Raw genomic sequence first — 17,885 nt, forward strand, 5'->3', positions numbered from 1 at the left:
AAAAATAAAGCACCTACCAAAATGCCCAGGGAGCTGTTGCCCCGACATTCTTACAGTACCTCTACACAGGCAAATAAACAGAGAGCGCAAATAAATAAAAAAAACAGCAGGGCTCCATGCGAGCTGCCACAAGACCAGAAGTCACATATGGAATGTCCAGTCAACTCCACACCAGAGTCTCTAGGCACAAAACCTGCAGTCGTACAATAACTGTCAGCTCGTAGACAAAACATCACTGTTGCAAATCCCACAGTTCGATCATCCGCAGAACAGTCTTCCAAACACAATTCCGCACTCACGACCAGAATGACGTTCCAAAACGGCGGCAGCAACTCTAGAACGGACTCCCTGGTGGACTACTCTGCCAGCATCTGGAAACAACAGCAGACAGAGACTGATGAAACGCTACGTAACCCACACCATAAGTCGCTCAGAAGATACCGCATCCGGTACTGCCGGACACGTCAGACTCCAGATCACTCCCAGCAGACACACTTCACAAGCCGGCAGCAAAAATAACCTCGACCTGGCGCTCGCCTTCCATGACATTACAGGCTCCGGAAAAGAAAACACACCACAGAAACAAACTCTGTACCGTACTCCACTTTTATAAAAAAACAAAAAAATTCCAGGGGGCTAGCTCAGCCGAACAAGCAGCACGCCGACAGCTCCAATTCATCATCTTCGCCAATGTGATAAAGCCAGGGGAGCCAACGAGCTTCTTAAAACCCCTTTATTTCAGCAACAGCATCATACATTCACAGGGCCCGGTTACCTTTCACCGGGTCCTCATTCCTTTTTAGGTGGCTCTAAAGCAGCCTGCCTTTTATGCTAGTGCTGGGTTACCTCAATCCAATTGAGCACGGGGAACAATCATCCCCAGCTGGATAAGTCCTGTGCAGGTACTACAGGTTATTACACTTCATTACAGGTTAATGTAAGCCTACTTGTGACAATAAAGATTATTATTGGAGCAAATAACAGGTGGAAGAGTTTAAAAAGATAAATAAAGTATTTATCAATGTTTAAAGAGCTTAACCCTTTGCCAGAGCCCATTACAGATCTGGGGAGGTGGCACAATTGAGAATTGTGCCAGTTTAGGGGGCCGTCACCCTCCTGAAATTGTATGGGCATCCTAGCAGTGGATACAGCTTTTTGGACTCTGCCTGAACACTAAGAGGTGGATTTTCTAGCCGTTCTCACCAGTGGGATCTTTGGGTCCCGCCAACAGCGAACCTGTGGTTTCAATGGGGGCTGTGGTAAACACCACTTGTAACACACTAGGCGTATTACGGTACTGCCACTGTATTACAGGTACCACAGTAATCCCAGCCTGCTGGCTCCTCCCAGCAGGTGCCGTATAAAAGTGTATGCTCTGCTGCGCTGCTCCCATTCTGGTTCCAGCTGCAGGGGGCTCAACATCTTGTGCAATAAAGCCTCAATTGATTCACCTATCTCGTCTTGTGGTCATTGATGGTACATCAATTTATTGCACAAGATTTTACGAGATGAACGTCTTAATCAAGCCTGATTGCCTGGAACTGAACCCTCACGCAGCCGAAGCCCACCTTCGAGCACTGGCTAGCTTGCTTTGAAGGATACCTCTGCGCAGCCACTGAAGAACTCTCAGACCCTCAGAAGCTCCAGATCCTCTACTCACGGGTGAGCCCACAAGTTTTTTCCCTCATCCGGGTCGCGCCCACCTACTCCGAAGCAATGGCGCTACTAAAGGGACAGTACATCCAAGTCGGTGAATCAAGTGTACGCCAGGCACATCCTGGCCACGAGACGGCAACTCCCAGGGGAGTCTCAGGACGATTTTCTGCGGGCTCTACATATACTCGGTAGGAACTGTAACTGCCAGGCAGTTTCGGCAGTCCAACACATGGAACTATTAATCAGAGACGCTTATTTCACGGGCATTAAGTCTACTTACGTTCGCCAGCGGCCATTGGGAAGGGGTACGCTTGACCTTGCAGAGACTGTGCAGCTTGCAAACTCCCTATAAGTGGCCTCCCTTAATCTGGAGGCCTACACCTCCGACCGTGCGGCACCCTCGTGGGCCCACCAGCGGCCGACTCGAGTACACCGCAAGCCTGCGCCGCGCGGCAGCCGACCAACTCCGGAGGGCCCAAATGTTACTTTTGTGGCCAGAGCAAACATCCCAGGCAACGCTGTCCGGCGCGGAGCACGACCTGCAACGGGTGTAGGAAGAAGGGCCACTTTGTTTCCGTTTGCCAGGCCCGGTCGGTCGCCGCTGTTTCCAGGCCCAGCATCGCTACACCCCCGTGTGACCCAGGGGCGCCGCCATCTTCTCCACCACAAGCCACGTGCGGCCTGTGGGCGCCGTCATCTTTGATGTCGCCCGCCATGTGCTCCCCGTGGGAGCCGCCATCTTGGACTGCGCCTCAGGACCCCTGCTCGCCTGGCTGTTTGCGGCCCACCGAAACCTTCGCCACCGCAGATCAGCCCGGGACCTCCCAACATCTTCCGCAGCTCGCTTCCATCACCCTTGATCAGCCTCGGCCCCGCAACCTCGCGACCGCTACGACGATGGTAAAGATCAACGGGCACGAGACGACCTGCCGCTTTGACTCCGGGAGCGCAGAGAGTTTCATCCGCCCTGCTATGATAAGGTGCTGCTCCCTCCCGGTACACCCCGTCACCCAGAAAATCTCCCTGGCCTCCGGATCCCATTCCGTGCAAATCCAGGGATACTGCGTCGCGACCCTCACCATTCAGGGCGTAGAGTATAGCAACTTCAGGCTCTATGTCCTCCCCCACCTCTGCGCTGCCCTGTTACTAGGTCTCAATTTTCAATGTCACCTCCAAAGCCTTACTCTGAAATTCGGCGGTCCCCCCCGCCCCCCCCCCCCCCCCCCCGTCATCGTTTGTGGCCTCGCTACCCTTAAGGTCGAGCCGCCTTCACTGTTTGCAAACCTCACCCCGGACTGTAAGCCCGTTGCCACAACAAGCAGACGGTACAGTGCGCAGGACAGGACCTTCATCAAGTCGGAAGTCCAACGGCTTCTGCGGGAGGGGATCATTGAGGCCAGTAACAGCCCCTGGAGAGCTCAAGTGGTGGTAGTCAAGACTGGGAGAAACACAGGATGGTCATCGACTACAGTCAGACCATCAATTGGTACACACAGCTCGATGCGTACCCTCTCCCACGCATATCTGACACGGTCGATCAGATTGCACAGTATTGAGTCTTCTCCACAGTTGACTTGAAGTCCGCCTACCACCAGCTCCCCATCTGCCCAGAGGACCACCAATACACTGCATTCGAAGCAGATGGCTGCCTCTATCACTTCCTTAGGGTTCCCTTCGGCGTCACCAATAGGGTCTCGGTCTTCCAGCGAGAGATGGACCGAATGGTTGACCAGTACGGGCTGCGGGCCACGTTCCCGTACCTAGATAATGTCACCATCTGCAGCCACGATCAGCAGGACCACGACGCAAACCTCCAAAAATTCCTCCATACCGCCAAACTCCTTAACCTCACCTACAATAAGGAGAAATTTGTGGAAAATGGAGTCCTGGGGCCCGACCCCGACCGCATGCGCCCCCTCATGGAACTACCCCTCCCCCACTGCCCCAAGGCCTTGAAACAATGCCTGGGGTTTTTCTCAAATAAGCCCAGTGGGTCCCCAATTATGCGGCCAAGGCCTGCCCACTCATCAAGTCCACAGTTTTTCCCCTGATGGCAGAGGCCCACCAGGCCTTCAACCACATCAAGGCGGACATCGCCAAAGCCACGATGCATGCAGTCGACGAGTCCCTCCCCTTCCAGGTGGAGAGCGACGCATCGGATGTGGCTCTGGCCGTCACCCTCAACCAGGCGGACAGGCCCGTGGCTTTCTTTTCTCGCACCCTTCATGCCTCCGAAATTCGGCACACCTCTGTCAAAAAGGAGGCACAAGCCATTGTGGAAGCTGTGCGACATTGGTGGCATTACCTGGACGGCAAGAGATTCACTTTCCTCACTGACCAACGGTTGGTTGCCTTCATGTTTAGCAATACACAGCGGGGCAAGATCAAGAATGACAAGATCTTGAGGTGGAGGATCGAGCTCTCCACCTACAACTTGTATCGCCCGGGAAAGCTCAGTGAGCCCCCAGATGCCCTATCCTGCGGTACATGTGCCAGCGCACAAGTGGACCAACTCCGGGCTCTCCATAATGACCTCTGCCACCCGGTGGTCACCCGGTTCTTCCATTTTATCAAGGCCCGCAACCTACCCTACTCCATCGAGGAGGTCAGGACCGTGACCAGGGACTGCCCAGTCTGCGCGGAGTGCAAACCACACTTCTACCGGCCAGATAGAGCGCACCTGGTGAAGGCCTCCCGCCCCTTTGAGCGCCTCAGCATGGACTTCAAAGGGCTCCACCCCTCCACCGACCGCAACGTGTACTTTCTCAATGTTATTGATGAATACCCACGCTTCCGATTCGCCATCCCATGCCCCGACATGACTTCTGCCACGGTCATCAAGGCCCTGCACAGCATCTTCACCCTGTTCGGTTTCCCCACCTACATCCACAGCGATCGGGGATCCTCCTTCATGAGTGATGAGCTGCGTCAGTTCCTGCTCAGCAAGGGCATCGCTTCGAGCGGGACGACCAGCTACAACCCCCAGGAAAACGGGAAGGTGGAGAGGAAGAACGGGACGGTCTGGAAGGCCGTCCTGCTGGCCCTTGGGTCTAGGAGTCTCCCGCTGGCAGGAGGTCCTCCCCGACGTGCTCCACTCCATCCGGTCGCTCCTGTGCAACGCTACTAATGAGACCCCTTACGAACATGTGTTTGCCTTCCCTAGGAAGTCCACCTCCGGATTCTCGCTCCCAACATGGCTGACAGTTCCTAGGCCCGTCCTCCTCCGGAAGCATGTGAGGAGCCATAAATCGGATCCCTTGGTTGAGAAAGTTCACCTCCTCCATGCAAACCCACAGTACGCCTATGTGGCACACCGGCGACAGGACACAGTCTCCCTCCGGGCCCTGGCACCCGCTGGGTCCCCACCCACAACCCCCGACCTGGTACCGCTTCTCCCCCCTCCAGTTGCCGCCCACCCACCCGCCAGAGAACCTCACCGCAGCCCCCACCCCAGCAGTATCCGTCCCCTCACTGGATCCACTACGGGGTGACGATGGAGAGGACAACACGCTCCCGGAGTCGCAGGTGACCACATCGGCACCCACACCACCACCAGGACTGAGGCGATCGCAGAGGAGGGTCAAAGCCCCCGACAGACTAAATCTGTAATGTTGTTCTTCACCCCCGCCGGACTCTTTTTTTTAAACGGGGTGAATGTGGTAAACGCCACTGGTAACACACTACGCGTATTACGGTACAACCACTGTATTACAGGTACCACAGTAATCCCAGCCTGCTGGCTCCTCCCAGCAGGCACCGTATAAACGTGTATACTCTCCTGCGCTGCTCCCATTCCGGCTCCAGCTGCAGGAGGCTCAACATCTTGTGCAATAAAGCCTCAATTGTTTCACCAATCTCGTCTTGTTGTCATTGATGGTACATCGGGGCGGGACCAGAAGATCCCGTTGCCAGTCACCTGCGGCCACCTCCAGCCACTGAAACACGCCGTGAAGGGCGGAGAAACCACCCGCCCCCCCAAGAATGGTGGAATTGGAAATGTGTGCTACAACTTTCAGAAATTTAGGTTGTTGCAGATGGGGGAGGGGTACCAAGCTGCACAGGAATGACAGAGCACTAAGTATCAAGAGGCTAGAAAAGGTTGTCGCTAATTTTGCCTTGGTTCAATTGCTCTGTTTTATTACCTTTGCTCTCGAGTCGGCACGTATCTTTATGATACCGCCACGAGGTTCAAGTCCGAGTAATGATCAATAATCCAATACACCGATTAGTAAGATTTAAATCAAAGCACATTTATTATACACCGTAATCGCTACTCATGCACAAATTCTACGTCTAAGCTACTTCTATAACTAACAGGCCTATACTTAACTTTGAACTGGCCCACCAGGTCAGGGGAACAAATGGCCTTTCGTTCGAGTTCTGAGTCTGCGGGATTCGAAGTTGGTACGGATTGATAGCTAGGAGCGCCTATCTCATAGTGAGCGTTGATTTAAGACTTACGATTTTGATGATCACTGGAGTCACTGCACCGGTCACGATCAATGTTGGTTTCTTTTGCTGAGTGACCCGGGCAGGAAGAAGAGAGCGGTGCAGAGAGAGCAATTTGAACTTGGGGCTCAACTCTTATAGTCCCCAGGGGCTTCCCGCCTTTCGGGGTGGACCCTGTACCTGGTCCCAAGTGATTGGACTTTGTCCCAATCGCTTGGTTCGATTTTCTCCAATACTGGAGCGGTTCCCTGATCGATGGGCGGTCTTGAGGTGCTCGTTCACCTCCTTTGTTTTGGCTCCTGCTGGCCCCCAGGAGTCTGGCTTTGCTTTGTGTGTCAAGATGTTACTTATTGTTCCCGGGGATTGCTCATCAGTATGCAGATGGCTGTTACTTTGTTATGCTGATGGTCGCTGGTATCGATATTATCTGGCCTTTCAGAGGTAAATACACAGCAAACCTGCAGCTGCTGGATTTTGTCTTGTTGGCTGACTTTCCCATCAGCCTTTGCCGTTCGCCATTTTGAATCGGGAGTTGGCCAATTTAGGTGGCTACACATCCTCCTTGTGATCCTAACGCGAAGCGTGAAGGATCACATAACTATGTTGCTTTCCATTCCCTGACCTGGGGGGCCCTTCTTTTATGGCCTCTACACTGACCATAGCTATGCAAAAACATTTAAAAAAAATTTTTTAAAAATAATTTTTATTAAAGGTTTTCATAAAATATCAATAATAAAATGATATTGTTATTCCCCCCCCCGTACATAAATAATAAATTAACATCCCGACTTAACACAACAGGTGTATACACCCCCTCAGACCCTCCAGTGTAAATAACATAAACAAAAATAAAGTAACCCCCCCCCCCCGAGCTGCTGCTGCTATTGACCAATGTCTATCGTTCTGCCAGAAGGTCTAAGAACGGTTGCAACCGCCTAAAGAACCCTTGTACCGACCCTCTCAAGGCGAATTTCACCCACTCCAATTTAATGAACCCTGCCATATCGCTGATCCAGGATTCCACGCTTGGGGGCGTTGCATCTTTCCACTGAAGGAGAATCCTTCGCCGGGCTACCAGGGACGCAAAGGCCAGAATTCCGGCCTCTTTCGCCTCCTGCACTCCCGGCTCCTCTGCCACCCCAAATATTGCAAGCCCCCAGCCCGGTCTGACCCTGGATCCTACCACCCTCGACATCGTCCTCGCTACGCCCTTCCAAAATTCCTCCAGCGCTGGGCATGCCCAGAACATATGGGTGTGATTTGCTGGGCTCCCTGAGCACCTAACACACCTGTCCTCACCCCCAAAGAAACGGTTCATCCTTGTCCCGGTCATGATGCAAAAACATTTTTAACTGGCAATTCTAAGGGGCGTTATGTCAAACAGGGACATGCATTACAAAACAATAAACCGGGAACCTCTAACTATTCTTAATACACTACACTCACTTAAACATTTCATTATTCTAACTTCCTCAACCACACAAACAAAATCATAGCAGTCTATGCACATTTTTCCTGGCTTGGCGGTCAAGCTCAGGATCGTACAATTTGCTGATGAACATTCTTTACATTTCTTTATTTACAATAAAACTGCAAATGAATGCTCTTTATTATAGATCGCGGGGGTCGGGGGTCTGGTCGTATCCGAAAATAGGGGATCTGATCCTGTATACCGGGGTTCGAGCGCGGTAGGCTCTCCCTCTCCATTTTCTGAGACTCATAGTCTGCACGATGCAGCAGAGTATCGCTAATACTAGTAAGGTTTCTATTACATATGAGAGAGAGTACCAGGTTATAAACCTGGCACACCAAGATGGTGTGGTGTCGCTGGTGACTGGGCTCTGGGTACTGTGGGGAAGTGAAACATTAACGGCTGGGGGACTTGAAGTCATGGGTTTCGCGTTCACTCGCAACCAAATGTCCATAAAGATAAGCCATCCGGAGGATGTCCTCATGGTGCTTTTCTTTTCTTCTCCGGTCCTTGAGCTTCTGGAGTTTTCTGTGGAAACAAGCATAGTGTCTGTAACTATCTTGGTTTAACATCTCGTACGATAGTCTGTCTGTCCTTTAGTGCCAATTACTCCCTTTATAATTGGTCACTATGTGTGACTCCCTCATTTTTTTTCAAAAACCGAATTTTTAGGACAAGACACACTTTCAAATAATGAACCAGTGCGAGACGTCTCGCAGACTGTGCAATTTACCATCCAAATGTTTCAGGATGTAAATAGCATGTGGTTTGCAACCTAAGGGTTACCTGAAACAAAACAAAACTTTTTGAACTAAAATTTTCAAAATTAGGTGTATATGGGCCGCGACGGGTAAGAGTTGGATGGAGTCCCCGGGTAGGACGGCTACCAATGCCGTGTCTCTCCTACCTGAGCGTAGTTGACCAGAGGGGGGGGGTTCCCAGGCAGGGCGGGTCCCAAGCCGTTTCTCCACTGCCTGAGCAACCGACAAGAACGGACAAGAAATGTAGTCATCGTGGTGGGGCTGCCGTAGTGGTTCCTTCTTTGATCCAGAAGAGCAGTTATGAACGGGGGTCTGGTACCTTAACAAGTCTCTGCAGACAAGCTAATTCCTCTGAACTGGTGTCTGGCAATAGTGAGTCTCTGTGGGCAAGTCCTCAGAGGTTTTGGCCGAAAAGGCGTGGGGCCGTGAATTTTTTTTTTTGGTCTGACAAACAACATTTAACAAACTTACAAACAACATAAAACATGCGGCAGGTTCCATCAGAAAGGACACCACTTCTCCCAAGCGGTTCCTTTTAAAACATCATCTGGACACCTCAGTTCTCGGTTGCGAACAGGGCCGCAAAGGGGTCCTCGGTTTGGGAGTCAGACCCAAGGTCGTCATCTTCTCCCGGGTGCCAAACTCTTGAGTGTATCAGGGCTGAAAGGGCTGCATGGTGTGAGGTGGGGTCGCTCTCGTCGTTGCGGACGAGTCGGAACGAGTTATCTCGGTGCCAATAGTTGGTGTCTAGTTGTGTGGGGACAAAATCGGGGTCGTCAGTGTAGTTCGGTGGTCGGTGGTGGGGTTTGTTCAGGAAAGTGATCATGAAGGGATCACTCGGATCGTAGTCGGATTTGCTGGGTGTGGATCCTGTTGCATGGGGATAGTAGGGAGGCGTGCTGTGGCTATCGTCCGAGTCACAGTCGCTGTCTCTGCTGCTGCAGTCTGTGGGCGTTCCGGGGCGGAGTGTATATTTCGGGGGTGGAGTCGAGGTCAAGTCCGTGGCTGGGCTGGACATGTTGGGGGATGGTAGGGTTACGTTGGCTGTGGGCGGGGCGTGGCGTGCTGCGTCGAGCATGACGTGGTGTGTGTGGTTAGACTGTGTTCCATATGCCTTCAGCTGGTTGATATGGAACCACGCAGTCTTACCGATGGGATACTTTATTTTATGTACGGAAGGGCTTACTTTGTCCGCAATGGAGTACGGACCCGAGTATTTTGGTGACAGGAATGTGCTGGGGTTATATACGGAGAGCATAACTTGCTGTCCTATACTGTACTCAGTCGCATGCACTGTCTTGTCGAAACAAGCCTTGCTCTGTTTCTTCCTTGTGCCCAATTTTACTGCGGCTGCTAGCTGATCCGTTTTAACATTTTCAACTAATTGCTCCACTGCTTTCTCGTGTGTGAGGGCCGTCACTTCGGGGCTGGTCAAGTCTAAACCTAATAAATATTCTGTGCCTTTCATGGGGCGTCCGGTCATGAGGGTGTGTGGGGTGTAACCTGTGGAAGTAGAAATTGTGTTACGCAAAAACATCAGCGCAAAAGGGAGGACTGAGTCCCAAGTGGTGTTGTTCTGCTGGACCATTTTTCTGAGGGTGGATTTTAGGGTCCGATTCATGCGCTCCACGATACCACTCGACTGTGGGTGGTATGCTATGTGGAATTTTTGGGTGATACCAAATATCGCGAGGACATTCTGCATGACATGTCCCGTAAAATGGGAACCTTGGTCAGATTCAATGCTGCGGGGGAGTCCCCATCTTGTAAAGATGTGGTGGGTCAAAATCTTGGCTGTGGTTTTTGCAGTGTTTGTGCGGGCTGGGAATGCTTCCATCCGTTTCGTAAATGTGTCAATTACCACAAGTACATATTTATAGCCATTCCTGCAAGGGGCAGTTGTCCTATAAAATCAATCTGGAGTCTGGCTTTGCTTTGTGTTATTTATTGTTCCCGGGGATTGCTCATCAGTATGCAGATGGCTGTTACTTTGTTATGCTGACGGTCGCTGGTATCGATATTATCTGGCCTTTCAGAGGTAAATACACAGCAAACCTGCAGCTGCTGGTTTTTGTCTTGTTGGCTGACTTTCCCATCAGCCTTTGCCGTTCGCCATTTTGAATCGGGAGTTGGCCAATTTAGGTGGCTACAAGGTGGACAAAGGGCACGAAGAAGGAGACACCACCTTGAGCGAAGGATCGACAGGCAAAGGTGAAAAAATCCGTAGGTGATTGAGAATTGGTGATGAAGGAGACGCTTGGTAGATGGTCACAGACATCTCTGTCCTTGTGAGTGCAAGCTTCTGTATCACCTCACAGATGACTGCCCCTTGATACATCAACCAGGTGGTCGATGCCCTCTTTACCGATACTGAGCAATACAGTGGGATCACAACTGATACTGAGATTGCAACTCTCCAGGCAGATAATCACAGACATTTACGCACTCTTCATGGAAGACCTCACATCTCACTGCTTGCCATGCCTTGCCAGAAACTGTCAAAGTTACTGTGTCCTTGAACTTCTTCACCAATAGCTCCTTCAAAGAAGCCAAAATGGATGTTGTTGGTGTCTCATAAAATGACTGCCTTTCCCTGCATCTTGCAGGTCAATTATGTCCTTTTTGTATGAGGCAAACCATAAATTTTCATCCAGACCAATGAGGTCTCGCTGACACAAAGGGCAGTGGGTTTTGGCTCTACCACTGGATTCTCCCAGGTGCAGGGCACCATTGATCACACCCATGTTTCCAACAAGGTACTGACTGCGAGTGAGATAAATCAATATGAAGGGCTTCAACCTCCTCCACGCTCAACGTTACTGTGGCAAGGAGAGCTTCCTCCATGTGTGTACTCACTTCTCAGCAGTTACCATTCTTTCATCCTCAACCTGGCCAGTATGCTTTTAACTCCACAAACTCCACCCCACAAACTACTTGTATAGATTCTAAGGGACAAGGAAAGAAATGGCTGATTATCACTCCTAATATCCCTAATCAGAGCCAGCTTCTCACTAGGACAGGTATTAAGCAGACCATCGTGCTTCTGAAAATGCATTTCTGATGCCTGACCACCTTGGTGCACCCTGCCGTACAGGTTGGTAAGGCTACATAATATTGATGCATTCTGTGACCGTCAGTTTCTGCATGCATTCAGATGCTGCTGCATATGGCATTCTATGAGATTGGCCACTCACTCAAAGGAGGTGTTCATGTTCTCAAAACCCTGAGCCATGGTGCCATGAATTGAATGGACTGTTTGATTCTTATGTCATCACCCCAAAGCTGTCTTAATCAGATCCTCCTGCACCCAATGCCAACCTGTCTGTAGGCAGGTGAGAACTAACTATAGTGAATGTATCTGCACTGCTGGAAGGCGTGCTTGTGGGATGTGATGGTGCGTACTCTGAGGTTGTGTTGTGTTGTATATTTAAAATGTTAAAAATTGAATAAAAATACTCTTTTTAAAAAAAAAAAGAACTAGCCTTAGCGAGCAGAGATTTTCACAGCACTAAGTCTTTCCAATGAGTCCGAGTCTTTGACATGCTGATGAATGGCTGTAGTACAACACAACCTCTTAATTACGCATTCCAGTTTCTATTTACCCTCTCCACCAGGGATACCCACCTCGCCTTCCACGACATTGTTCCCTTCTCCATGCTGTTGGCCTTGTGTCAGAGAAAATCTCTTCTCCTGTTTGGACCCTTTGCAAAGCATTGTGATTCTGTTTATCCTACAAGCACAACGTGAGGGATATGGTACTACATGCCTCTAAGACCAGTGCAAACAGCTCAGCTACATAGGAAGCTGCTTGTTTTAGTAATGGCAGGACTCAAGAGTGCTATCGTTCTGAGCCTTGCTGTGGGGTCAATAAATGCCCTGAACATACACACCCACCTCGTTCAGGAGGAGCATGCAGCATCAGGTTTCTCAGCTGATGTGTCAGCGGGAGTTTGAATACTTTGAGGCATGTCTTGAGGATCTAGCTTTGCACTCACCTAGCCAGAACTAATAAAACCATTGAACTTATTCTGGCAGTAGACCTATTTCCTCAGACCACCAGACTGTCTCTTTCCAGATTTTTTTGTTTTGGGAGGGTGGCAGAAAATAGGGCTTCCTTTTTTACCCTCACTGACTCCAGGTTAGCTTCCAACCCTCTGCCTTTTCTGCTCCAGGTTGATTCCAGTAAATAATGGCTGCCATTGTTTGTTTAAATAAGGCCCACCTTCTTTCAGTTCCACTACCTTTCCCACCACTGGCAGCTAATTGGCTGTGAAAATCCACACTCTACCCCTTTGAAAATCTGACTGTGACTGTTTACCTGCCAGAAACTGTCCTGTTCCCTGCAAAGTTCTGACCTCAGAGTCTACAGTTACAAAATCACCTTTCTTTTTAATTTTTATGTTTGACTGAACAGAGAATTCAAACGATTGTCCAGTCAAATGTTCATTTCATACTGTATCTATTTATGCATATAAATGTCTGAACATAAATAATGTTGCTTCAGAAATTAAAATGTTTATTATCGTATATGACAGCCAAAAGATCAAACTGAGATGACACAGAATGAAGGCAAGATTCAGAAGGCAGAATCATTTGGAAAATCATTAAGCAAAAGGTAATGAACAAAAAAATATTCTCTTGCTTTATTTTGTCGATCACACCATCCTCTTCAAACTCCCATACACCATCATCCAGGTGGGTAGAATTGCAGTTGCCTTCTTCCATTTCGTTCTATCTAATTTTAGCTTGGAAATCACCGTCAATGGCTTCTGTTCCCAATCTCACACAATTATATCCACTGCCTCCAAATGGTAAAACCGTGGCCCATTCCAATTGCTTATCTACATACTGCACCCTACCCATCCAAAAACATATGTCAGGTTCCACATAAATTACTGGCAATGCTCAGACAAAAGAAGAACACTCAATGGCTACTAGAAAAAAGCAAATAACATGGAAATAAGTGCCTCCTTTCCCTTCTGCACAAAATCTCCAGTTGCACCAAATTCTCAACTTACCGCTTGGTCGACGAATTACTTCGTGCTTTCCCACTCCACAGGTGAAATTTTACAGCCCCGTTGGGAGGGGGCGTGGCCGTAAAATGTGGCAAGCAGTTTAGAAATCTATTGACTTCAGCGATATCAGACAATCCCGCTGGCGGGAGGGCCTGTAAAATTCCATCCTATATGGTGGCAAACACTGGCTCAACCCGCATTCCAACTGTAAAACCTAATACACTAATTGACACTTACTAATGAAACCTTTTTCAATTGATTAACAATAACTTTCCCTGGCAGTATTTTAACTAGCTTGTAGTTACGTTTGTAGTTATGAAGTTCTAATTAAAATTCTAACAATTAACCTAAATTACAGGGGAGGTGGTAGCTAGTGGTATTGGCACTGGACTAGTAAACCAGAGACCCAGAGTAATAGCAACAAGATCTATCGATAAAGAGGATTGTCCATCTACTACCTATATTTATTAATGATGTGGAGATGCCGGCGTTGGACTGGGGTGAGCACAGTACGAAGTCTTACAACACCAGGTTAAAGTCCAACAGGTTTGTTTCGATGTCACTAGCTTTCGGAGCGCTGCTCCTTCCTCAGGTGAATGAAGAGGTCTGTTCCAGAAACACATATATAGAGAAATTCAAAGATGCCAAACAATGCTTGGAATGCGACCATTAGCAGGTGATTAAATCTTTACAGATCCAGAGATGGGGTAACCCCAGGTTAAAGAGGTGTGAATTGTACCAAGCCAGGACAATTGGTAGGATTTTGCAGGCCAGATGGTGGGGGATGAATGTAATGCGACATGAATCCCAGGTCCCGGTTGAGGCCGCACTCATGTGTGCGGAACCTGGCTATAGGTTTCTGCTCGGCGATTCTGCGTTGTCGCGGGTCCTGAAGGCCGCCTTGGAGAACGCTTACCCGGAGATCAGAGGCTGAATTCCCTTGACTGCTGAAGTGTTCCCCGACTGGAAGGGAACATTCCTGCCTGGTGATTGTTGCGCGATGTCCGTTCATTCGTTGTCGCAGCGTCTGCATGGTCTCGCCAATGATTCGGGACATCCTTTCCTGCAGCGTATGAGGTAGACAACGTTGGCCGAGTCGCATGAGTATGTACCGCGTACCTGGTGGGTGGTGTTCTCACGTGTAATAGTGGTATCCATGTCGATGATCTGGCACGTCTCGCAGAGATTGCCATGACAGGGTTGTGTGGTGTCGAGGTCACTGTTCTGAAGACTGGGTAGTTTGCTGCAAATAATGGTTCGTTTGAGGTTGCGCGGTTGTTTGAAGGCAAGTAGTGGGGGTGTGGGGATGACCTTGGCAAGATGTTCATCGTCATCAATGACGTGTTGAAGGCTGTGAAGAAGATGACGTAGTTTCTCCGCTCCGGGGAAGTACTGGACGACGAAGGGTATTCTGTCGGTTGTGTCCCATGTTTGTCTTCTGAGGAGGTCGGTCCGGTTTTTCGCTGTGGCGCGTAGGAACTGTCGATTGATGAGTCGAGTGCCATATCCCGTTCGTACGAGGGCATCTTTCAACGTCTGTAGATGTCTGTTACGCTCCTCCTCGTCTGAGCAGATCCTGTGTATACGGAGCGCTTGTCCATAGGGGATGGCTTCTTTAATGTGTTTAGGGTGGAAGCTGGAGAAGTGGAGCATCATGAGGTTATCCGTGGGTTTGCGGTAAAGCGAAGTGCTGAGGTGACCGTCCTTGATGGAGACGAGTGTGTCCAAGAATGCAACTGATTTTGGAGAGTAGTCCATGGTGAGTCTGATGGTTGGATGGAACTTATTAATGTCATCGTGTAGTCGTTTCAGTGATTCTTCGCCGTGGGTCCAAAGGAAAAAAATGTCATCGATGTATCTGGTGTATAACATCGGTTGAAGGTCCTGTGCGGTGAGTAGGTCCTGTTCAAACTTGTGCATGAAGATGTTGGCGTATTGGGGTGCGAATTTGGTCCCCATGGCTGTTCCGTGCGTCTGGATGAAGAACTTGTTGTCGAAGGTGAAGACGTTGTGATCCAGAATGAAGCGAATGAGTTGCAGAATTGCGTCTGGAGATTGGCAGTTGTCGGTGTTGAGTACTGAGGCTGTTGCAGCAATGCCGTCATCATGGGGGATGCTGGTGTAGAGTGCCGAGACGTCCATTGTGACGAGGAATGTACCTGGTTCAACTGGTCCATGGTAATTATGTCTCAAGCTAGGTTTTTTTATTCGTTCATGGGATGTGGGCGATGCAGGCTTTTGCCCATCTCTAAATGCCTTTGATGGGGTAGTGAAGAGTCAACCACATTACTGTGAACCCAGAGTCACATGTAGGCCAGACCAGGAAAGGACAGCAGATTTCCTTCCCTAAACGACATTAGTCAACCAGACGGGTTTTATGACAATCGACCATGGGTTTATGAATGAATTAAATGAATGAATGAAAATCGCTTATTGTCACAAGTAGGCTTCAAAATGAAGTTACTGTGAAAAGCCCTTAGTCGCCACATTCCGGAGCCTGTTCAGGGAGGCTGGTACGGGAATTGAACCGTTGCTACTGGCCTGCATTGGTCTGCTTTAAAAGCCAGCGATTTAGCCCAGTGTGCTAAACCAGCCCCAGTTCCTGAACATTGTCCAGGTTTGTGGCATATGGGCAAGGACTGCTTCTGTATCTGAGGAGACCTGAATGGTGCTGAGTGTTGTGGAATCATTGTATTTTTAATTTACAGGATGTGGCCATCGCTGGCTTGGCTAGCATTTATTGCTTATCCCTAGTTCATAGAATCATAGAATTTACAGTACAGAAGGCCATTTGGCCCATCGAGTCTGCACCGGCTATTTGAAAGAGCACCCTACCCAAGCCCACACCTCCACCCTATCCCCATAACCCAGTAACACTAAGTAGCCCTTGAGTAGGTGATGCTGAGCTGCCTTCTTGAACCGCTGCAGTCCACATGGTGTAGGTACGCCCACTGCGCTATTTAGGGGGGGTTCCAGGGTTTTGACCCAGCTACAGTGAAGAAATGGTGATATATTTCCAAGTGATGATGGTGAGTGGTTTAGATGGGAACTTCCAGGTGGTGATGTTCCCATGTGATGACTTCCCTTGTTCTTCTAGATGGTAGCAGTTGTGGGTTTTGAAAGTGCTTTCTCAGGAGTCTCAGCGCATCTTGTAGATTATACACATGGCTGTACAATCTGTTCATCAATGGTGGGAATTAATGTTTGTGGAAGGAGTGCTAATAAAAGGGCAGCTTGGTCCTGGATGGTGTCAAGCTGCTTGAGTGGTGTTGGAGTTGCACCTTTCCAGACAAGTGGAGAGTATTCCATCTCACTTCTGGTTTGTGCCTTGTAGATGGTGGACAGGCTTTGGACAATCAGGAGGTGAGTTGCTTGCCACAGGATACCCAGCCTCTGATCTGCTCTTATAGCCACAGCATTCATATGGCTAGTCCAGTTTAGTTTCTGGGCAATGGTATCCCCATCAGCAAAAACCCCACTTCTGACTTTAGGATGCAAGGAAGGTTAATGACAAAGTGGCTGAAGATGGTTGGGTTGAGGACACTACCCTGAGGAACTCCTGCAGTAATGTCCCGGGAGAGAGATGATTGACCTTCAGCTACCACAACCATCTTTCTTTGTGCTAGTCTAACTCTAATCCGAGGATAGTTTTCCACCTGATTCCTACTGACTTCAGTTTGGCTAGGTTTCTTGGTCAAATGCAGCCTAGATGTCAAGGACAGTGACTCGCACCTCTTGAGTTCGGCTCTTTTGTCCATGTGTGGAACAAGGCTGTAATGAGGTCAGAAGCTGAGCAGCCCCGGCAAAGCCCAAAAGTGTGGCAGTGAGTTGATTGTTGCTGAATAAGTACCTCTTGATAGTACTGTCGACGACACCTTCCATCACTTTTCTGATGATCGAGTATAGACTGATGGGGTGGTAATTGGTCGGGTTGGATTTGGCCTGCTATTTGTGGTCAGGACAAACCTAAACAATTTTCCACATTGCCGGGTGGATGCACTTGTTGTGGCTGCGATGGAACAGCCTGGCTAGGGGCACAAATCTTCAGTACTATTGCTGGAATGTCATCAGGGCCCATGGCCTTTGCAGTATTCTGTGTGAATCAAATTGGCTGAAAACTGACACTCTGATGCTTTAGGGACCTCAGGAGGTGACTGAGTTGGATCACCCATCCGGCACTCCTGTCTTTTGCACATATGTGCTGGGCTCCCCCATCATTGAGGATGGGGATAGTTGTGGAGCCTCCTCCTCCAGTTAGTTGTTTGATTGTCCACTACTTTTCACGACTGGATGTGACAGGACTGCAGGGCTGTGATCTGTTGGTTGTGGGATCATTTAACTCTGTCCATCGCATACCGCTTCCACTGTTTGGCATGCAAATCGCCTTGGATTGTATCTTCACCAGGTTGACACCTCATTTTTAGGTATGCCTGCTCTTGCTCCTGGCATGCCCTACTGCATTCTTCATTGAATAGGCGAGTTACAGCTACTGATCATGTCAGCGGTGGCAGATACAGCGGGTGGAACAATGCG

General features: G+C 49.4%; 1 protein-coding gene across 3 annotated transcripts in view; it reads left to right on the top strand.

Moving 5' to 3' along the window:
- LOC140408515 (uncharacterized) overlaps positions 1-17,885 on the top strand; it is a 164,970-nt gene that overhangs the window by 59,606 nt on the left and 87,479 nt on the right. For all 3 annotated transcript variants that reach the window (XM_072495804.1, XM_072495801.1, XM_072495802.1), the window contains one exon: positions 12,873-12,952. In XM_072495804.1, the coding sequence (XP_072351905.1) occupies positions 12,873-12,952 (80 nt within the window). The remainder of the gene's footprint in view (positions 1-12,872; positions 12,953-17,885) is intronic.

Source organism: Scyliorhinus torazame, chromosome 3, assembly GCF_047496885.1.
Source record: "Scyliorhinus torazame isolate Kashiwa2021f chromosome 3, sScyTor2.1, whole genome shotgun sequence".
Lineage (NCBI taxonomy): Eukaryota > Metazoa > Chordata > Chondrichthyes > Carcharhiniformes > Scyliorhinidae > Scyliorhinus > Scyliorhinus torazame.